The following is a 22,857-nucleotide window of genomic DNA, read 5'->3' as shown; positions in this document are numbered from 1 at the left end:
ACAGGTTCCTGGGCTCCCGGCTCCTTCACTCAGCAGGGATCATGGTTCTCTCTTTCCTCCCCCGTGATCACGGTCCCCTCCTCCCCCGTGATCGCGGTCCCCTCCTCCCGCGTGATCGCGGTCCCTCCTCCCCGTGATCGCGGTCCCTCCTCCCCCGTGATCGCGGTCCCTCCTCCCCCGTGATCGCGGTCCCTCCTCCCCCGTGATCGCGGTCCCCTCCTCCCCCGTGATCGCGGTCCCTCCTCCCCGTGATCGCGGTCCCTCCTCCCCCGTGATCGCGGTCCCCTCCTCCCGCGTGATCGCGGTCCCTCCTCCCCCGTGATCGCGGTCCCCTCCTCCCCGGTGATCGCGGTCCCTCCTCCCCCGTGATCGCGGTCCCTCCTCCCCCGTGATCGCGGTCCCCTCCTCCCGCGTGATCGCGGTCCCTCCTCCCCCGTGATCGCGGTCCCTCCTCCCCCGTGATCGCGGTCCCCTCCTCCCTCGTTCCATACAAGCTAAAATCTGCCCCAAGTCTAGTATTACTAGAGTATATGTTAGTCCCCAGTATTATTCTCTTTAGTCGAGGATGGTTTCTGAAGGGATCTGGGAATCTCTGGAACCCCTCAAGGAGAAATCATGTGAAGGAAACTAGAAAACCTTCCTCTCTGCTCCCTCAGCGCTGTCCATCCCAGCACTGCCCCGAATCCCACCGTTTAGAGTCATCTCTGCTGCGGAAACAGCAGGCTGGCCACCGGAAGCACCGCTGTCAAGTGCCATGAATGTGGCTGATTTAAAATCCCCTTTAATTGCAGTTTTCCTAAACACCTTGGCTCTACCCTGCGTATGGCAGCTCAGGCCTGAATTGTGTCCTCAGGTGATCAAGAAGAAATACCCGACCGACGGGTCTGAGATCGTGTTACTGACCGACGGCGAGGACAACACGATAAGCGCGTGCTTCGCGGAGGTGAAGCAGAGCGGAGCCATCATCCACACGGTCGCCCTCGGGCCCTCGGCAGCGAAGGAGCTGGAGGAGCTGTCGCAGATGACAGGTGAGGGATGGCTGGTGAGTCCCCTGCACTGTCCCTTCCACTGGACGGTGAGCTCCAGTGACCCGGGGAGCGGGGGGAGGGTGGGGAGAGAGGAGTGAACTCACTGGCCACTCAGCCCTTTACCCTGAGGGCGTTCGGCACTGACTCCACTCACTGACCCTAAAGCCGGGGGTCTGGGCGGAGGGCCGATGGAGAAGATGCCCAGCACTCCCGGGAGAACGCGCACTCCCTCCCAGACACGTTAGCAGGACTGGAAACACTCTAACAGGTCTGCCAGGAACCACTCACTGCCAGCTGGCAGCTGGACAAGAGACCAGGGGACAAAGTGACAAGCACGGACTGTATAACCAAATGACAGGAGTTCCGGCCATGGCTCAGTGGTTAATGAACCCGACTAGCATCCATGAGGATGCAGGTTTGATTCCTGGCCTCGCTCAGTGGGTTAAGGATCCAGTGTTGTCGTGAGCTGTGGTGTAGGTCGCAGAGGTGGCTCAGATCCTGCGTTGCTGTGGCTGTGGTGTAGCCACAGCTCCAAATGGACCCCTAGCCTGGGACCCTCCATATGCCACAGGTGTGGCCCAAAAGACAAAAAGACAAAAAAATAAAATAAAATAAATAACGGTATGACACTAACACCGGCGCTCTCTTAGCAACAGAGGGTACAGGGAGGCACAAAGGTGGGAGCCCAGAGGAACAAGGAAGATGGCATCTGACGTGAGACTTTAACAGGAAGGCGGGGGCAGAGGGCTGCTGAAGGCGCAGAGGGTCCTCTGCAAACAGGGAGCACAGTGCGGTTTCACGAGTGCTTCCCGAATGCTGACGGGAGGCTCAGAATGATCCCGGGTGCACCTGGCTTTTTCAGCAGTAGGTTCTTATTTTTAGTTATTTGTTTTTTTACTTGGGGCCAGCATCATGAATACGTCTTTACGCTGAGTTGCCTTCTGAGCCAGCCAAAACGACAGGACCATTTGCTCCCGATCCTGCCTGTCTTAGGCTGAGTTTCCCAGAAGCAGAGTCTGAGACAGGGATCCGGGTGTGTGTGGTTTACAGAGGGGGCTCCGGAGGAAGGTGGAGCAGGGAGCAAGGCCAGCGGGAAAGGAGCTAGCACAGCGGTGAGCGTAGAGGCCAGCTGGAGCCTGACCCCACAGGGGGCTCGCATCCCAGGTCTGGACCCATCTGAAGGGGAGGGCTGGTCTCCTGACCACTGCCACCGTCTGTCGGCAGCTGCGGACTGGGAGGGCAGAGGTCAAGGAGGATGCCGTTCCCTAGAGCGGCCGCCCTGGCAGGGCAAGTGTGGAAAAGGAGGCTGCCAGCAAACACCTAGAGCAGCTGGGCAGAGACGCCCAGCCCAGGTCAGAGCATCGGGCGAGGCGCCCCAGGCAGCCAGCAGGGCTCCCTTTGGTCTGCACAGCAGGCGCGAATGCCATCTTGGCCGCCTCTGTTCTAACAGCGCGAGATGGCATCGCCTGGAACACACGCGCTCCCGTGTTAACGCCACACAGCCCTTGCCCTAACTGTCCCGGCTTGCCTTATTTCTCACGGTTGTAACACAGACCTCTTTCCCGATTTCGGAGAAAACGTGAAAGTCAAGCTTGCTGAGATTATGTCTAAAATAAGGATAAATCAATAGGCTTAGAGTAAACCTTCGTGGACTCTCTCAAATGAGAGGGTATGACCTTCAAACCTGAGATTTAAGTTACCAGCTCCGTCAGAGATTCGTGGCTGCTCTGCAGATGGCTGCAGCAGCCACGGAAGCTATCACTGAGTAGGATTAAAAACTTAGTATCAGCTTCCGATACCTATTTGATATGGATCTACTGATACTTTTAATAACACAACAGAGCATTCATTTTGTGTAGTCTGCTCTCTTAACAATAGCTAAGTGTTGCAAACACTTGCTTTCTAGAAAATAACTGCTGGTAATGTAACTGCATCTTAGGTGGTTTGCAGACATATGCTTCAGACCAGGCTGAGAACAACGGCCTCATTGACGCTTTCGGGGCCCTTTCGTCCGGGAACGGAGCTGTCTCCCAGCGCTCCATCCAGGTCAGACTCCTCGCTCTTTGGTTTTGCACATTTATAAATAACTACAGCCAAGATAGGGAGCTTAATGGTTAAAAGTTTTAAGGTCTACATTCTTCTACTTGTGAATTAAAATTAAAATTGTTTCTGCCTAATATTAGATATTATTCCTAAAATACCAACACTACTCAATCAAACAAGGCAATTAGTGTTTCTTGTTTGAAAACAATACTAAGTGACTTCCTCTTAGAAACCAGCAACATGAAATGTAATGGATCCAAGAATTCTTTTTTAACATCTGTTAACAAGCACCCATGGCAATATAATTGGCTCAGAATTGTCTTCAGAGTAGGTCATCCCAATATAAATTTTGCAGGACAAGTATTCAGGGATTACTTGGTTTATTTTTCCATTACCTCAAATCCTGATATGTGCCAAGATTTTCACATAATGGATGGAAAGTGATTTGTGCTGTGAAAAGCCCCTGCTGTCAGCCCAGACACCTCGATCCTGTTCCCAGGTCTGTCATTAACTGTGACCGTGAGCATTATTTTTATATTTAAGAAACCTAAAAGGGATAGAGACAGAGACACGAGCAAAATTCCTTTACCCACACACTGTAAGAAACAGATCTAGGAGTTCCCGTCATGGCGCAGTGGTTAACGAATCCGACTGGGAACCAAGAGGTTGTGGGTTCGGTCCCTGCCCTTGCTCAGTGGGTTAACCATCCGGCGTGGCCGTGAGCTGTGGTGTAGGTTGCAGATGAGGCTCGGATCCCACGTTGCTGTGGCTCTGGCTTGGGCCGGCGGCTACAACTCCGATTAGACCCCTAGCCTGGGAACCTCCATATGCCATGGGAGTGGCCCAAAGAAATAGCAAAAAGACAAAAAAAAAAAAAGAAAGAAACAGATCTAAGGGTCCCTTGCTTTCTCCGCACTTCAGATCCTAATCGACAAAACCTACAAAACTAGGCAGTCTGGCTCCATGACCAGGACGCCGTCTCTAGTTGGTATCCACTGAAGGACCATAAGTAATCCCCCAGGAGAAAAATCCTCAAAATCACACTTTCTCCAGTCTCCTTAGCCCCTCTCCACCTCCACCTCTGCTCCCCAGCTCCTTCATTCGACTCTGAACAACAAAGCAGCCTTGGCCACTGGCTCATTTCATTTATCTCCACAAGCACCGAGGAGTGAGTTATTGGCAAATCAAACAATCCATATATGGGTAGATAGAAGTCCTGGTTAGTCCCCTTAAGGGTTTACGGTCTAGTAATGAGATGAGCCGTGGACACCTGTGGGTGTAAGGCAAACGCAGTGTGAGGACGTCAGAGGCTTGACAGACACAGGACTCTGTGGGGCTCAGAGGAGGAGAGGGCCTCCGCTGGTACGTGAGGTGGACCTCAGAGAACACTTCATGGAGAAAGTGGCTTCTGAACCGAATTTCGGAGGCTAGGCGAGGCTGAGACTAATGGAGATGCGTGCACAGACTTCCAGGAAAAGCAGGGCCTGTGACAGTCGTGTGATCAGGGATTCGTGAGCATCATGCGGGGAAGTGGGGTCTGGCTTGGGGGCAGGGCTGAACACTGTGGAAGCTGAGGCTGCAAAAGCAATTTAGAACTGGGTCACCACAGGCTCCAAGTGTCAGACTAAGGAGCCCGGCCTCATGGAAGGCTTTCCGATGGGGCACCTGGGGGCCGGGGGCAGAATGGAAGCAATGTGAGATGGGAGTGTGTCTTCAGAGAGTTAAGTGTTGTCTCTCTCGACAGCTGGAGAGCAGGGGCTTAACCCTCCAGAACAACGAGTGGATGAATGGCACAGTGGTGGTGGACAGCACTGTGGGGAAGGACACTTTGTTTCTCATCACCTGGACCGACGTCCCTCCCCAAATCCTCCTCTGGGATCCCAGCGGAACGAAGCAGGACAGCTTCTTGGTGGACACACACAACAAGATGGCCTACCTCCAAGTCCCAGGCACGGCCAAGGTACGGGCTCTGCTTTTCCCCCGCTCACAAATTGACTAGATAAAATCTATTTTTTTACAGAATAATCTTGACTTTTAAAATGAGGGTGGTTGCTTAAAAAATAAGAGTTGGTACTGGATGAAAGAAAGAACTAGGAAAAATCTCCATCCAGTGAAAATCACTCAGTATGATGGCAGGTCAAGAAAAAGGAAACTGGTGATATTTCCTCCAGGTGCTTCAGCCACACCGCAGTCAAGATGCAAAATGACCCCTGAAGCTCTGGCGTCGTGAGAGCCACTTCCTCCTCCTCAGGAGCCTGTCGATTTGATCTTGCTCTTGAGATACCACGGCTATGATAAGGACCCGCTTTCAAACCTCATTTTCCCCACGTAGGATTTCCTCAAGACACGAACCATGTAGCTCGCCCAAACATCTGAACGTTTCCCTTGGCTGAGAGCGTGTCAAGAATCTTCTTAGATGGGCTTTTTAACCTACTGGTATCAGATGGGCTCTTGGGAGAGGTGGACTGACCTCAGGTGTGTCACCCAAAGTTATTAACTGGAAATGCCCCCATTTGCTTTGGGTAGGTTGGCATGTGGAAGTACAGCCTGCAAGCAAGTTCACAAACCCTGACTTTGACCGTCAGCTCCCGTGCGTCCAGCGCTACCCTGCCTCCGGTTACCGTGACCTCTAAAATGAACAAAGACACGGGCAAATTCCCCAGCCCCATGGTAGTTTACGCGAAGATTCACCAAGGAACCCTGCCCATTCTCAGGGCCAAGGTCACAGCCCTGATAGAATCAGAGAATGGGAAAACAGTTACCTTGGAATTACTGGACAACGGAGCAGGTAACCACCCAAGAAACTGAAGAACGCATCTTTCTTTCCCAAGAAGCAAGCAGGGAACAGCAGGCAGGCCTGCTGTGGGAGGGCAGTTAAGAGCAGGGGTCCAGCACTGGGGCTCTGGCTGGGGGGGTCTCTGCCTCCCCACGATTCCTGTATTTCAGAATGTTGGAAAATGTGAAGAAGGGCCTGCCTGAGCTTCTGTAAAGCCCAGCACATCAGTGGCTCCAGATCAACAGGCTCAGACTCCAGGGAGCTGCAGTGGCTGTTCCACACCCTCGTAAAGAGGAAAACTCATAGCTGTTCTGTGTTAGGAGGGTGCGTGAAAATTAGATAGATAGGTAGGTAGGTAGGTAGGTAGGTAGATGGGGCCTCTTTTTTTATCGTCACCACACACTTTCACATTTAGAAAGCAGCACAGATGGATTCAAGTACAGTTTTATGGGACTCCTACAGCTATGTGGATTCTTATCTCATACCTGCGGTGAACATTCTGCCTATTATTTTGATATTTAGGAAATCTAACAGGGAGAAAGAAAATTTTCCATTTATTTTCAGAAGGAACCTGACTGTTTCCTGAGAAGCAAGTAACCTTATTAAAACAATTCTGTCTACCCTGAAGAAAAAGTAATAAATTAAAAAAAAACACACATATAATGACTTTTTCTCACCAGTAACATTTGGAAATTCAGTTCAGTTCCATAAATACAGTGAGCAGTGATCTTGGGCCATGATGGATGTAACAGTGACACATGACTTCATCCGTGATTTCAAAGAGAAAGACCCCGATTCAGGAAGACAAGACGTACACATAACACACACACCACACACACGAAGTATACCTCATCCTTAACACAGTCAGGTCCTAAACTCTCCCGGAGATAATACTGGATTATCTGTGCTTTGGAAACTTTGCAGATGAGTTGGAAACACACAAATGCCCAGCTACCTTTAGGACAGTAACTGATTCCTTCACTTCCCTGTCCAGGCGCTGATGCTACCAAGAATGACGGTATCTACTCGAGGTATTTTACAGCTTACGATGCAAATGGTCGATACAGCGTAAAAGTGTGGGCTCTGGGAGGAGTGAACACGGCCACGCAGAAGGCGACCCCCCCGAGGAGTGGAGCCATGTACATACGTGGCTGGGCTGAGAATGGTAAGTGACCCATGATAACATACCTGGCTGGAGCAAAAGACTTGGGATCAAGAGGAAACCACTTCTGGAGAAAACGGTGCAGAATTAAATCATTTTCTCAACTGCAGCTATACTAACAGTTTGGTCCATCCAGCTCTTTGCTGTGGAGGCTGTCCTGCGCATTGCAGGGTGTTTGGCAGCCGTCCTGGCTTCAGTTGACGAGACGTCAGAAGAAGCCCCCCAGTCATGAGCAGATACCATTCACTGCATCCTCTAGGCAGAGTGGTCCCCTGTTGAAAACCACTAGAATGGATGTAGACTTTGACTGCCTCGGCTCAAATGCCAGCCCTCTACCAAATAAAGTAGTTTAGGGAATCTCTTACGCTGCACTTGCCTCACCGAGAAGGTGTGTCATAATGGGAACTGCCTCATGGGGTGGTTACAAGGAGTAAACAGGAAAATACGTCTAACAAACGATTGCTAGTAAATAAGTTTAATAAATTCTGTTATTATCTTTAATACATTTGAAAACATTTTGTAAGTAAGCTCTTTCTCCTGAAATAGGCATTTCTGCAAAATAAAAAATAGGCATTTCTGCAGAATCAAAAAATAAGAATTTGGAGCTTGCTATGTTTGTCTGTATCGCTGTAAGCCCACTGTCTCTTTCCCTCCCATCTTCTCCTGCTCAGAGCAGGGAGAACAGGAGATGAACCCAATACCAGACAGCACTCTGAGCTCGCATGTAAGCAGGTAGGAAAACCACGCCCCACAGAACAGAGAGCCCCTCCCCAGTCTTGGCTATGAATGAGTACCCTGGACTAGAGCTGGAATCGGGACCGAGCCGGAGTCCTGAGCGGCTCCAGGACTTGGTTTTCGTCCGTCTCCACCTGTCCTGCCAGGTCCTGTCCCAGCGCTGGTGTGTAGTAAGGACAGCTCCCCCAAGACGCTTCCCACTGCTCTCATTCTTCGTGTGTGTATGCTCAGTAGACAAGGACTCTAAGGTGCCTGCTGGACCTCATGCAAAGGGGGTGAGAGGGAAGAGGCGCCTCAAAAGACACCACTGCTTTCAGAGCTCTTGTAAATATTTCAGCATATTTCACTCTCATCTGTCCTTCCTTTCATGGTAGGGAAAGAAGTCAGGAGGCAAATGGTCGAGTGGCTACACTAGCGTTGTGCTCAGTGCTACATTTCCACGCCTTGTTCTCCCAACCACCCCACTGGACCAAAGCGGAAGCAGAAGCGAGAGAGGCTGTTGGTCGAGTTACTGACAGCGGTGACACACGATGTGGCCTTGGGAAGCCATGCTCTTCCTTTCCTTCCTTGCTGAGCCGTGTTCGCAAGACGCACGCTCTTCACTGGTGAACTGAACTCACCTTAAGCCTGCGAAGGTCTTCCTGTCATCTTTGCCCAAGACCAGATTCATGGGCATCAAGCTCAGTCTTTACAGACAAATGAAAAAATTATGAGGGCTAAAGAAGTAGGGTTTGTGAGAAAGTAGCCTGAGTAACGCCCTGTTAAGGTAGTACGGGGTGTTTTTACTGACAAGAGAGTCTGAGAACCCCACTCAATGAGCAGGCCAGGGTAGCTTTTGAATTCCGGGGTGACTTTTAAACAACTTCTCCACAGGAATGTGAAGCAAATTGGGATGACTGCAAGAACTAGGTTTCCATACACTCACTGAGAAAATCACATCTTTCAGAAGCACACAATTTTAGAACCCCTAACATACAATATTTTGTGAGAAACTGCAATCTAATAAGAAAGATAAAACACAGACATGGAGAAAGAGAAAAAATGCACAAAATAAATAATCAAGGCAGTTCCTGAAGCCTCCAATAATCAATTAACAAATACATAGGAAAGACAGTGAAACCCACAGTACTTCTTAGGTGAAAGAGATGGCTTGAGGCAGTCTGAGAAGGTTTAAAGTAGAGGTGATATTTACACTGGCCTCGTGGCAGCTCAAGACCAAGATAGGCCAAAAGATGGGAAAAGAAACAATTTCAGATCAAATGCGTATTTACAAAAAATGAATTACAAAATCGATTCCACTAAATATTCAGGAAATACATATATGTGAGAAAACTGTGCTTCTCTTTGCTTTTTTCCTCAGATGCAACCTAATTGGGAGCTTTACAACAAATAGTTAACGTAGATTTGGGGGGCGGGGGAGAAGGAGAAGGAAAGAGTAGGAAGAGAGAGCCAACAGCAAAACGGAGGGACATACAGCCATTTCGTGGTGGTGTTTACCTTGTACTGAGAAATCCCCCCCTTTATTTTGGCTTTTGTCTCTTTGTCCTCTTAGGGCCACACCCGCCGTATATGTAGGTTCCCAGGCTATGGGTCGGTCGAATCGGAGCTACAGCTGCCAGCCTACATCACAGCCAGATCTGAGCCACATCTGCGACCGACACCACAGCTCACGGCAACACCATATCCTTAACCCACTGAGCAAGGCCAGGGATCGAACCCGCAACCTCATGGTTCCTAGTCAGTTTCGTTTCTACTGCGCCACGATGGGAACCCCCAATTTTCTCGTATTTTTATTTTTATTATAAGGTTTATTGGAGAGCAGTGACTTACAATGGTGTGTGAGCGTCAGGTGCGCAGCAAAGTGAATCGGCCATATATGCATAGATAGCCGTTCTTTTTCAGATTCTGTCTCCATGTGGCCCATCAGAGAGTGCTGAAGAGACTTCCCCAAGCTGTAGAGCATGCTCTTGTAACCCGTCGATTTTGTACATAGTGGTGTGTCTGTGCCAATCCCAACGCCCCAGTCCCTCCCTCCCCCCAGCCTTTCCGCTTTGTAACCGTACGTTTGGTTTCAAAATCTTTGAGTCTGTTTCTGTTCCGTGAATATGTTCTTCTGAATCGTTTCACTAGATTTCACACATTAGTGATCTCGCAGCGTATTTGTCTTCTTCTGTCTGACTTCACCGAGTATGATCATTTCTAGGTCCATCCACGTTGCCGCAAATGCCATTCTTTCTTTCTTTCATGGCCAAGTAACATTCCCTTGTCTGTCTGTACGCACCACATCTTCTTCATCCGCTCCTCTAATGAGGGACATCTGCGTTGCTTCCACGTCGTGGCTGTGGCGAGCGGTGCTGCAGTGAACACCGGCGTGCCTGTGCCCTTTAGCGTGCGGTGTTCTCCGGGCATGTGCCCAGGAGTGGGGCTCCTGGGTCATATGGTGGTTCTATACTTAGTTTTGAAGGAACGTCCATAGTGTTCTCCAAAGTGGCCGCACCAACCTACGTCCCCACCGGCAGTGTAGGAGGCCCCTTTTCTCCGCGCCTCTCCCACATTTTTCTGATGAAACTACGGTTGATTTACAGTGTTGTGCCCATGTCCGCTGTACAGCAAAGTCACCGGTCATACATAAGCATACACTGAATTTTCTGATGCAGGGGAGATCAAATGGAACCCGCCGAGACCCGACATTAACAAGGACGACCTTCAGGGCAAGCAAGTGTGTTTCAGCCGAACAGCCTCGGGGGGTTCATTCGTGGCCTCCGACGTTCCGAAGTCTCCCGTACCCGATCTCTTTCCACCCTGTAAGATCACCGACCTGAAGGCCGGGATCCAAGGGGACAACCTCATCAACCTGACGTGGACGGCTCCTGGGGATGATTACGACCACGGGCGAGGTGAGCTCAACCGGTGGGGCCCTGTGGAGTCAGCAGCCGAGCCGAGGGCAGGGATGGGAGGCGGGGCCGTGCCCTGACGCAGGTGGGGACAGGCCTGTGGCGATGCCCCTGGGGCCGAAGGCAGCGGCGTTCTTAGACGTCCCCGAAAGGGAAGCTTAAGATTTTTAAACACGAGGAGTTTAGAACTGGAAAAGCTGGCCTGGGTGTAAGGGGTTTCGACCAGGAACAGGAAATCCTCAGGTTTTTTTTCTGAAATTTGGCCAAATTGTGCTTTCCTAAGCCCCATTTTTAATAATGACTCCTGGAGAAAATTGGGACTAGAGCAGAGATACCTATGGAGCAGAGCTGTCCTCTGGAAGAAATGTCAGGTTCTGTCTCTCGCTTGTTCCTCTCACAGTCCGGTCTGTAGACAGCAGTATGGGCATCACACAAATGCTTCTTAGAAATGTGGACACTTAGGCTCCACCTCAGACCTGCTGAACCAGAATCTGCATTTTAAGATTCCTGGATGAGGTGTACATACGTTCACGTTTGAGAAGCATCAAAAATTCCTCTACATGGAGTTCCCATCGTGGCGCAGTGGTTAACGAATCCGACTAGGAACCATGAGGTTGCGGGTTCAGTCCCTGGCCTTGCTCAGTGGATTAAGGATCCGGTGTTGCCGTGAGCTGTGGTGTAGGTCGCAGATGCGGCTTGGATCCCGCATTGCTGTGGCTCTGACGTAGGCCAGTGGCTACAGCTCCGATTCGACCCCTAGCCTGGGAACCTCCATATGCCGCGGGTGCGGCCCTAAAAAGGCAAAAAGACAAAGAAAGAAGACTTCGTCTACAAGCAGTAAAATTCTAGGTAGTACTGACACAGCCTCCTCTCTGACAGGTGCTATGGCCAAACACTGACCTTCGCTTTCCTCACATCGCATGGGTCCAGTTTTACATTTATCACTCTGTCAGGATACAAAATAATACTTTAAAAAGAGGATTTCCCGTTGTGGTGCAGTGGTATCCAGGAAGATTTGGGTTGGATCCCTGGCCTTTGCTCAGGGGGTTAAGGATGCGGTGTTGTCACGAGCTGTGATGTAGGTTGCTGATTCGGCTCTGGTCTGGTGTTGCTGTGGCTGTGGTGTGGGCCGGCAGCTACGGCTCCAATTAGGCTCCTAGCCTGGGAACTGCCATATGCTGCAGGTGCGGCCCTAAAAAGCAATAAATAAATAAATAGAATGTAAAAAGATACTAATGCTTATAAACATGGACTGTCAATTACACTTATTCTCGGGAATGTTATGGGGTGGTGATATCTCTCATGGGTTTTGTAAAACTTCTTTAAGACTCAAGCATTACAGATGACACCCCCCCCCTCTTTTTTAGCTGACAGGTACATCATCAGAATAAGCACAAATATTCTTGATCTCAGAGACAAGTTCAATGATTCTGTTCAAGTGAACACCACGGATCTCATCCCAAAGGAGGCCAACTCAGAGGAGGTCTTTGTGTTTAAACCAGAAGGCATCCCTTTTACAAATGGCACGGATCTCTTCATTGCTGTACAGGCTGTCGATAAGACCAACCTGAAGTCAGAAATCTCCAACATTGCACAAGTATCTTTGTTCCTTCCCCCGGAGGCTCCTCCGGAGACTCCTCCGGAGACACCTGCTCCTTCTCTGCCTTGTCCTGAAATTCAGGTCAACAGCACCATTCCTGGCATTCACATTTTAAAAATTATGTGGAAGTGGCTGGGAGAATTACAGCTATCGATAGCCTAGGGCTGAGTTTTCCTGAGATAAACAAATCATCCATCCTGCTTTTGATTATGAAAATTTATAAAATGCATTTTAGACTTTCTGCACGAGGCAATTTAATGAAATACAATGCTAAACAACTAGATATGTACGTATAAAAGCTATTCATGTCAATAAATAGAAGTATGTTTTAATTCATTTTAAGGAGCTTTGTCATTTATAAAAGAACATATAATTGCATGTGAAAGATGCCAGAAATGCCCAGCCAGATCGCACTATTTAAATATAAAAGGCATGGCTTGTTATAGAGGAGATTCACACCAGCATCACCAGGACTATGTGTTCTTTTCTTTAGACTGGGACAGGATAATGCATTTAAGAAAGAGATTGCATTGGAGGAAGAAGTAACAGCATGGTAGAGGCTCCACAGGCAGAGGAATGTTTGTTGTGTGCGTGCAGTTCCAAGAGTTGATGCTTAAAGCCACACCAATAGGACATGAAGTAGGAAAGGTAGGCTCAGGGCAGGTGTGAAGGAAAATGATGGAGAAATAAACGTATATTGTGAGCTTTGTGCCAAGTGCTCTACAAAGGCCTTATGAGCCCCATCTTACGTAATGCGACTACGTTCACTCAACAAATGTCCATCAGCTGCCCACCACAGTCCTGGTTCCTGCTAGGTCTTGACTAAAAGAAGATGAGTAAAGTTGGCCTTTTTTCTTGTACGCAGTAAAGACCCGAGGGTGAATCAGGAGGCAGATACGGCCAGAGTTCTGCCCGAGGAGAACTGGGGGTGTGGTCTGAGGGCCACACGAAGGACCGACTGAAGGTGGGAGCAGGCAGAGGCGGGACTTGTGACGGGGAGGGGAAGAAAAGGGAAAGGGACCAGTAGCCTGAGCCCTCTGGCAGTTCCCATCAAGAACTGATCAAGCATTCTCGCGCCTCTAGGGAAAGAATTCTCAGGAAAGGCGTTTCCATTTCAATTCAATGGCACAATGAACTCAAGATGTGGGTGCCTCTCTGATTAAAAACAAAGTATCTAGAACTTGTTTCTACATAGACCCCAAATTTATTTCTTTATTTATACATATTCCTTAAATGAAGATTTGAAGATTTAAAAGTAGGATTTGAGGCACCTTAGAGATACACACAATAAACATATTTTTAAAATTTAGAAAATAAAGAGATAGAGTGACTACATAAGAAAAACTAGAGGAAGGTTCAGCACATCCAAGGCCTAACATATCTTCTGTTCAATGGCCAAAGCCAGGCCACGTGCTTATTTTGTGCTCCCGGGCGGGCAGAGCCACGGTTAACAAGTGAAACAGACCAGAGGTTCAGGAGGAGCAAAGCTCTTTCTAGTTGAGGCGCAGGTGAGGTTTCATCAATAGAGCCTCAGTAAATTAGGGCAGGGGACCTAAGGGCAGCGGCTTCAGTAACATCCGTATAATCATCACAGCACACGTGCAGCGGAGCGCTGACGGCAGCATCCTTCACCGTAACCACACGTCACCGTGGTGTGACAACACAGTGACACCCTAGCATTGCTCAGGAAAGACCATCATACAGGGGCCCAAGCAGTGCAAACTAGAAGCAGCTCTTGGGTTTGCTCCAGAGATAAAAGCTGAAATAAATGGATTACATGTCTTTTAGTCTAAGAAAGACTAGTTTTTTTTCTTATATACAAGTTTTTCCTAAATAATAGAACAGCAGAGAGTTCTGAGGCTAGGCAGGCACGGATGTCCTAAAATTCAGTACTGCTTTATTGAGGGCACATCCGGGGACTTTGCCAACCAGCTGCACAGAGTGGCAGACTGATCTTTTTCTGGAAGTTACAAAATCAAGCGTGGACACATGCTTGACTAGCGGCTGCTTCCTTGGCCCATGTGGACAAATGAGTCTGAGGCCCCCAACTCAGACTCTATATTCTATATACGACTGCCATGGACTTCGCCCGGAAATTCTCTAAGAGGTCACTCTCGGAGACCGCAATCCCCCACGTGGGCGATTTAACGGAAGGCCCCTCGGGACTCGGTGGGGAAGGCCATGGGGATGAGCTCCCCTAGGGAGCAGAGGTGCATGTCAGCAGGTAGATAAGACCAAGTAGAAGAGCAGAGGAGACACCCTCTGCAGTCTGGGCTACAAGGCAGCTTGGAGCAACATGCATCGGGGTTGTGATGTGATAAAAATAAGCCAAAATTTCACTCTATGCCGTCGTGACCCAAGAATGACCTAAGTCAGTTTGGGATGATTACATAGGTGGGTAAATCTTACGAATCTGTCCTGGGTATTGGTAATTCAGGATTTTCTAATAAAGGGCTGGTTCTCACCTAGACCGTCTCATCAGGAACCACAGCTTTATCCTGCGTCTTCCCTGAATGTCTCTGCCTCCTTTACCTAGCTGAGCCTGAAGCCTTGTTGGAAGAGTCCCTTTTCCCTAGAACAGGCTGCTCCTTCTCCAACACCCGAGTACCAGGAGCTGGTTGAGAGAAGTATTCCCCAGGCTCCCCGCGGCGACGTCCCAACGAGGCCGCAAGTCCTAGATGACCACCCGCTGCCGCTGATCTACGCCTCCTCCTCCCCTGCCTTCCTGTCATCTACCACCCTCACCCACCTGGAGTTACCACCCGCTTCCTCCCTTCCCTCCGGAATCACCCTGCCTGGTGTCAGAATCTTCAGGGGTGAGCCAACCTCTTAGCCGCAAATTCCCTGCTCTTCAACCAGTCTCTCTAAAGGTTAGCAAACTACTGGACTGAACCATCAGTGAAAAGTGGGAGAATACTGGCGATTCTGTAGGGTTTTACCCAGTACCTCCAAGGCCATCATCTAGACGTGGGAATGCCCTCGAACTCGTCTGCTTATGAACTCTTAAGTCCAGCATCTTACTCTAGTCACACCGGCTCCGAGTTGTTGCTTACTGCCCCAGGGAACTGGCTTTGTAATTTCGTGACGCCCTCTCATCAGCTGACTGCCTCCTAGCGCATCGGCTCTTTCCCCGAATGGGCCTGCGAGACCCGTGTGTCACTTTGAGTCTCCCTGGACAACACCTTCGGCTCCACCGCTGACGTACCTTCTCGTCACACTTGTTCTGAAAACCCCTCGCTTTGCATTAAGCACACTGTCTGTGTGCTTGAGGCACCCGTTTATCCATTCGGCGTATATTTTAAAGGACCCGCATTGTATCCTAAGTGCTCCATTAGACGGGAGGAGGATAAAATGGGTAAACAGGTCAGGCACGGTTTTTGTGATCAAGAATTCTGCAGCCAGTCAGCAAGCAGGCACTTAGTGATGCACAGTATGTGGGCACTGTTTTAGGGGAAGCATCTATTTTAAGAACCTGTGGTTTGGTAGCTAATCCACATGTGGTGTCCGCCAGAGAATGTGATGCTTCCACTTTCATGATGTCTGGCAATAAGCACAAAACAAGGAGGGAAAACCAAGCAAGAGAAAAGAAACAACATAACCCAAATCAAACCTCCATTTTTCCAAATACAACTACATATTCCAAGTTGGGTGAAATCTACTGCCAGATACACTCTGGGGTGATTCTAGGGATCTAAGTCTCTTCCTTTGCTCATTGATAGACTAGCGATATCGATACAAGCTAAAGAATGAGAGACAGAAAAGAAATTTCAGTGCCTTTTTTTTTTTTTTTGTCTTTTCTGGGCCGCTCCCGCAGCATATGGAGGTTCCCTGGCTAGGGGTCCAATCAGAGCTGTAGCCACCGGCCTACACTACAGCCACAGCAACGCGGGAACCGAGTCTCGTCTATGACCTACACCACAGCTCATGGCAACACCGGGTCCTTAACCCGCTGAGCAAGGCCAAGGATCGAACCCTCAACCTCATGGTTCCTAGTCGGATTTGTCAACCACTGAGCCATGACAGGAACTCCACAGCACTATTTTTTAAAAATTATACTTATGGAGTTCCCGTCGTGGCGCAGTGGTTAACGAATCCGACTAGGAACCATGAGGTTGCGGGTTCGGTCCCTGGCCTTGCTCAGTGGGTTAACGATCTGGCGTTGCCGTGAGCTGTGGTGTAGGTTGCAGATGCGGCTCGGATCCCGCGTTGCTGTGGCTCTGGCGTAGGCTGGTGGCTACAGCTCCGATTAGACCCCTAGGCTGGGTACCTCCATATGCCGCAGAAGCGGCCCAATAAATAGCAAATAGACAAAAAAAAAATTATACTTAAAAAACAAACCACTCCACATGTGGCCTTAATGGACCCCCAAATAATTCTACATTTAGACATTTGAAGAAACACCAAAATATTTCCAAAAACCATGTTTTGCAAGCATATCTGTTAAAGTGATTCATTAAAACAAAGAGCAGACAAATCAATAAAACAGTGTTTGGAGTTCCTGTCGTGGCTCAGTGGAAACGAATCTGACTAGCATCCGTGAAGACACAGGTTCAATCCCTGACCTTGCTCAGTAGGTTAAGGATCTGGCGTTGCTGTGAGCTGTGGTGGTTGCAGATGCAGCTCAGATCCTGCACTGGCTGTGGCCATGGTATAAGCCAGCTGCTTCAGCTCCAATTCAACCCCTAGCCTGGGAACTTCCATATGCTGCAGATACCGCCCTAAAAAGACAAAAAATAAAAATAATAAAACAGTGTTCAAGGAGGCTTAGAGTAAAATTTCACAGAAATGAAGCTGACAATCCAGTAGGATCTAAATAGGACAGGATATTCACTGAATGAGAAAACCTCAGCTATGCACAGTTAGCATAGCTGAGAAAAGTCTGTGTTACCTCGTCCCTAGCACCTCAGGAGAAAAGGGGGACATTAAATGGTTCTTCTTAACCTACTTTAGCTATTAGAGAGAGAAATATTTTCCTCAACGTCAAAGTAATCCCAGCTCCCTTAGAAACAAACCCCAAACCAAAGCAGGCATGATGAGCAGCAGACTGGACAGCACAGCCCCGGCCGCAGAGGGCGAACCCAGCTGGCGCGTGACTCAGGCCGCCCATCCTCCCCACGGGGCGCGGCTGTGTTACCCAAGCGCCTCAAGCAGCCAGGCCATGGAAGGAGGCTCAGCCGCCTAGCAGGGAACTTCAGGTTTCAGGCATGTGTGGTGTGATCAGGAGGAGAAGGGACCAGCTCTCCAGGCGGCCAGGCTGGGGAGAGCACGGCCTCCGTCTCTGGGACGGGAGAGCAGAAGGCTGCCAGGGCCACGACCACCACCTACCCGGGGCGGAGGGGGCGTGGGAGCAGGGAGAGGCGAGCGGGGCCTCGGAGCCTCGTCTGAGAAGCCAATGGGGGCGCATCATTTCCGTCACTATTTGCTCCACCATCTCCTCTCGAGGGCAGCCCCCATCTACTGGGTGCTTTTCGTACTCACGTCGTGTCCCTCCCCAACATCTGAGGGGCCTGAGGCAAAAGTGTAAATGGAGACCACAGGCCACGTCTCCAAATATGCAAACACTATAAGTCAGGCTCGCAAGCTGTGACACCGTCAGGCTTGGCAAAAGTACTTTCCTAATGACGTGAAAGGCCAGATTCAAACTTAAAATTCTCTGACCCCTTCCAGTGTCATGCTGGACATGGCGGCTCCGGGACAGACGGACCACAGGGCACCCTCGGTTCTTCCTCCCCCGCCAAGTCCAGTGCTCACCTCGAGGAACCACCCATCTGGGTGTGGCCCCGCAGCCCGCACAGCTCATCAGCCACTGCCCTTTGCCCAGCTCTCCAGTCCAGAGTGAACACACCTCTGAGGCGACCTGCCCTGGGGAGAGCGGATCCTGGCACCCACGCCAGCTGTGGCCCAGGCAGGCCATGGAAGGAGGCTCAGCCACCTAGCAGGGAACTTCAGGTTTCAGGCATGTGTGGTGTGATCAGGAGGAGAAGGGGCCCAGCTCTGGTGTGCCCAGCCTCTCGGCCCTGGGACTTCTTATCCCATAGAAAGAGGAAAGGATCAGTGACACCAGCTGAGGACCCAGGGCAAAACGATAACGTGAGATCCCTTGTTTAAGCAGCAGTAAACAAATAATGTCATCAAAGCTACTAAAATACAAAGCTTTTTCCTGTCTTTCACAGTGTTCATTGGTTTGTCATTGTGCTTTTTATTTGCTATTTAAAGTTATTCTAAATTTTAAAAAGCCACAATTTTAAAGTATTCTTATGACTTTTACCCTTCATCTTTAGATGGGGCAATGCTAGTTCTAAAGGCACATATAAGAGCATTTAAATTGCATGTGGAATACACACTTTGTAATTTATAGCTCCTACACATATATATTTCATTCTTGCCACAACAGTGAAAACCCTGCACAAAAAACGAATGCAAGTGTTTTTATTTCACATCTGGCCCTACGCGCGCTACCTCTGGCTCACTGGTGAATAAGGAAAGGCAGAAAGGAAAGGGAGCCATGGGTTACTCTTTCTTCCCCTTCCTTCTGTATCAGAATTGCCAACATAAGCAGTTGGCTAAAGAAGGGAAAAACATGAGTAAGAACAGATGTGGCACCACGTCTCGGTTGTTCGTGTGTCTTAGCGTGTCGCTGCCTTCTTCCTGCCTCAAGGTTCTGGGCTAGACTGAAAGCACATCCTCTCCAGGCTGTCGGGCGCCGTCTACTCAGACCCACTCCCTTGCGCCTCGCTGACATCCAACACTGCGGGAGCGCACTGGACACCACGACCGCTAGAGGCAGGCAGAGCGGCAGGAGCGCTGGACACATGCATTGCACGTGTCTGCTCCGCTTACGTGCATGAGCCATTGTCCCATCACACTCCACTTACGAAACCTAAGTTCAAAGACAAGGTTCCTAAGAATTTCAAGACAACGAGAGCAGAGCATTAGGCAAAGCATAGCACCTTTCCAAGTGCAGGCCTATGTGACCGCACAGGCCTCTCACAGGCCAGCTCGGGGCAAGGGCGGGGCCCTCCGAAGCCATAGGCTCTCGTATCCAAAGGTGGTTAGACAGGCAGCTAAGACTCGCAGTTAAGTCATCTGCCTGCAATCTCAGTTGGTAAGTGACTTAAGTCGTGTTTAAACCAGAGTTAGTCAAAATCTGGAGACCAATCTCTTTAATCAGTTTACTACACCTCCTCTGAAACAGAGGCTCAGCTGCATGCCTCGGATTTTCAGGCCTTCTTTTTTCTGCCGCCAATAAGCGTGTCTAGGTTGATTCTTTGGCTAGAATTGCAGCCAAAACATGGCCGCAATTATACTAAAGCTATTCATAATTATTAGCCTGATGGAGAGAAGATGCAAGCAACTTTTCTTAGCAGTGATATTAGACTGCACGGCATAAGAATAATAAGACTATTTATTATTATTTATAGTAATGATAACAGCTAACATTTACTTAGCACTTACTAAGTGTCAGATACAACTCTGAGAGCCTCTGCTGTATTATCTCATTTTATTTCACAGAAACGGTGTTAGTATTAGTATTACCATTATTCACATTTTACAGATGAAGCAGAGGTCCAACAAACCGAGTGAGTGAGGTCGCACAGCTGGTTGGCTACAACGTCAGCATGCTGAACCCAGGAAGTTTTTTTGGTTGGTTTGTGTTTTGTTTTGTCCACAAAATAGGGAAAATCTAAAGTTTATTCATATTCAAATTTGCTAAATTAATACTGTATCTTTTTTTTCTTTTTCTTTTTGGCCACACCCATGGCATATGGAAATTTCTAGGCCAGGGAATGAACCTGCAACACAGCAACGACCTGAGCTGCTGCAGTGATAATGCTAGGCCCTTAACCCACTGTACCACAAGGGAACTCCAATACTGTATCTTTTTTAAAATTGAAATATAGTTAATTTTAAAATCTTATGTTAGTTTCAGGTGTACCCCAAAGTGATTTGGTTTCAGTGTATGTGTGTCTTTTTCAGTTATTTGCCATTATAGGATATTGCAAGATATTGAATAGTTTGATTGCTATACAACAGATCCTTTTTTATCTATTTTTTATATAGCAGGTGTATCTGTTAATCTCATACTCCTAATTTATTCTTCCTTCCTTCCCCTACTACCCACTTTGGCAATCGTAAGTTTGTTTCCTATGTCTGTGAGTCTGCTTATGTTTTATAGATAAGTTCATTTATATCATTTCTTAGATTCCACATACAAGTGGTATCATATAATATTTGTCTCTGTTTGACTTACTTCACTTAATATGACACTCTCTAGGTCCACCCACGTTGCTGCAAATGGCATTACTTCATGTATACACACACACATCTTCTTTTTCTGTTCATCTGTCGATGCACATTCAGGTTGTCTGCATGTCTTGGCTCTTGGCAACAGTGCTTCTATGAAAAAGCTCCGTCTTTAACCTCATTGTTTACCGTGTAGTCAAGGTTCCACATGCAGGAAACATTTTGTTTCATTCACTGTCCTACGCGCCTCCCTCACCTGCACTTTCAGTAAAAGGCCAGGAACCAGGAGATAAGGAAAAAAACCGGCTGACTCACAGAACTGGTGCAGGAACTGTTCTCAGCACAGCTATTAACTTTGGAATGGAGTGTCAACCAAATTTGCCCTCAGAGTACAGTGTTTATTGCCTAGCTTGCTTGCTTGTTTTGTCTTCCTGTTCTAACGCCACTAGAATGCAGATCAAATTTGCTAATATAGCGTGACCCAGCTGCCTAGGGAGTTCTGTCATTGGGTTTTACTACTGGGTACTCTGTGCACACATGCGTCAAATATGCATCCTGGCAGTGAATCAGTGGTCCTGAAGCGTAAACAAGGACAAAGTTCACCAAGAGTAACAGTGGGAAGGTCCCAGGCACCACGGTCGATTTGAGTCGCTCGCTCTGTTTCCTCGTCGGAGAAGAGCAGAGAAGTGCTGTGAGCGACCCGCTGAGGGGCAACGACAACAACAAAGTCTTTTTTACTAAATGAAAATAACTAAAATAATGCTATTTTGGAGTTCCCATTGTGGCTCAGTGGGTTACGAACCTGACTAGTATCCATGAGGATGCGGGTTCGATCCCTGACCCCGTCAGTGAGTTAAGGATCCTGTGGCTGTGGCGCAGGTCGCAGACACCGCTTGGGTCCCGCGCTGCTGTGGCCCTGGTGTAGGCTGGCAGCTGCAGCTCCGGTTCAGCCTCTAGCCTGGAAACTTCTATATGCCACAGGTGTGGCCCTCAAAAGAATTTTTTTTTTTTTTACTTTTGAAACTAACAAAGATATATTTAAACGTCGATATTTGTAATGAGGCGTAGACTCTCACATTCCATCTATGGACTGAGGGCACTGAGTTTCTAGAAAGCAAGGGGCAATGTCAAGGGCCATAAAAATCTTCACCCTTTGACACATCAGTGTATGTCCCGAAGTCCATCATAAGGAAAGAAGTCAAGTCGCAGCAGCATCTGAAAGGTACTCCAGTTGGAAACAATCTAAACGTTGAACAATGACCGTAAGTTACATTGTATTCATGTGATGAAATTCTGCTCCATCCTTCTGGCTTATGAAGTATTTACTGATGGAAGAAAAGGCTTTAAGAACATTGGGCCGGTTCCTTATCTCTCTGTGCTACAGCTTCTCTGTGGCGCAGGATGAAGGCATCGTAGGAACAGAGTGAAGATGAACTGAACGAAGAGGCGTCAGAACCGGCTGGCACAGCGGGGCCTCTGCGTCAGCATCGGTTATCTCATCGCCTCCTTCATCATCTGCCTTCTCCTTCCAACCTGGTCTCTTGGTAGAATGTTTAAACGGCGTCCAGTTTTCAAATGTTGACAAAGTGGACAGATTGAATATACAGTGTGTATATGCATGTGGATTTACATTACACACAGTAATAGGAAATTAAAGTTTCTTTCTTTAACCCTTTAATGTTTTCCAGTTTTTTAACAATAAATATGTATCATCAGAACACAGATTTTTACATATTGGAAACAAATCCACATAATGCAAATGCCAGAACATATTGAGAAACAAAAAAAAGAAGGATGATGCGAGAAACACAAAATGGCATCAAAGAGTGGGCCCAGAGAAGGCAGAAAAGCAGCCAGAAATGAGGGTATGAGTCTACACGGTTCTGCAGCATAAGGACAGCACCTCGGCACAGCCTCAGGCTGCAGGCATGTCAGACACCACACACTCGACAGAGATCAGCAAATTTCAAAAAAAAAAAAAAACAAAAAACAGCTGCATTGGTCTCCAGAGACGATCCCAAAATTGATTTACAGAATGATGGCCCGAGTGTGCAGCTGCACACGTCACGTTGTCGCCTTAAGGAGAAGATGCCGCAGAGACGCCAGCCCGGGAGACCCTCAGCAAGGACAGTGAATGAGGTTCTTCGCCCCCTTCCAATACTGATCACCATGTTAATTTATTTGGGATGGATTACCAAAATAATTCTAATTTAGCCTAAATCGACACTTCTCTTCCGTGAAAATATTCGTGTGCCTCAATAAAAATTTGCCCCATTGGATAAAGATTTGGGGTCTTGGATCCTGGAGCCACTGGGGGCACTGGTAAAGACGGTTGCCACCCGCCCTCACTCATACCCCAGAACATCACCCATCTT

General features: G+C 48.6%; 2 protein-coding genes across 6 annotated transcripts in view; one reads left to right on the top strand and one right to left on the bottom strand.

The window, feature by feature from the left end:
- The window catches only part of CLCA1 (chloride channel accessory 1), a 34,127-nt gene extending 21,553 nt beyond the window's left edge, over positions 1-12,574 (top strand). The window contains 7 exon segments of the mRNA NM_214148.2: positions 854-1,028; positions 2,968-3,074; positions 4,816-5,031; positions 5,598-5,859; positions 6,842-7,012; positions 10,402-10,641; positions 12,006-12,574. Of these exon segments, the coding sequence (NP_999313.2) occupies positions 854-1,028; positions 2,968-3,074; positions 4,816-5,031; positions 5,598-5,859; positions 6,842-7,012; positions 10,402-10,641; positions 12,006-12,400 (1,566 nt within the window). The 3' untranslated portion in view covers positions 12,401-12,574.
- ODF2L (outer dense fiber of sperm tails 2 like) overlaps positions 1-22,857 on the bottom strand; it is a 409,562-nt gene that overhangs the window by 171,780 nt on the left and 214,925 nt on the right. The gene's annotated exons all lie outside the window — the stretch shown is intronic.

Source organism: Sus scrofa, chromosome 4 (assembly GCF_000003025.6).
Source record: "Sus scrofa isolate TJ Tabasco breed Duroc chromosome 4, Sscrofa11.1, whole genome shotgun sequence".
NCBI lineage: Eukaryota > Metazoa > Chordata > Mammalia > Artiodactyla > Suidae > Sus > Sus scrofa.
This window is presented reverse-complemented; position numbering and strand designations above follow the sequence as displayed.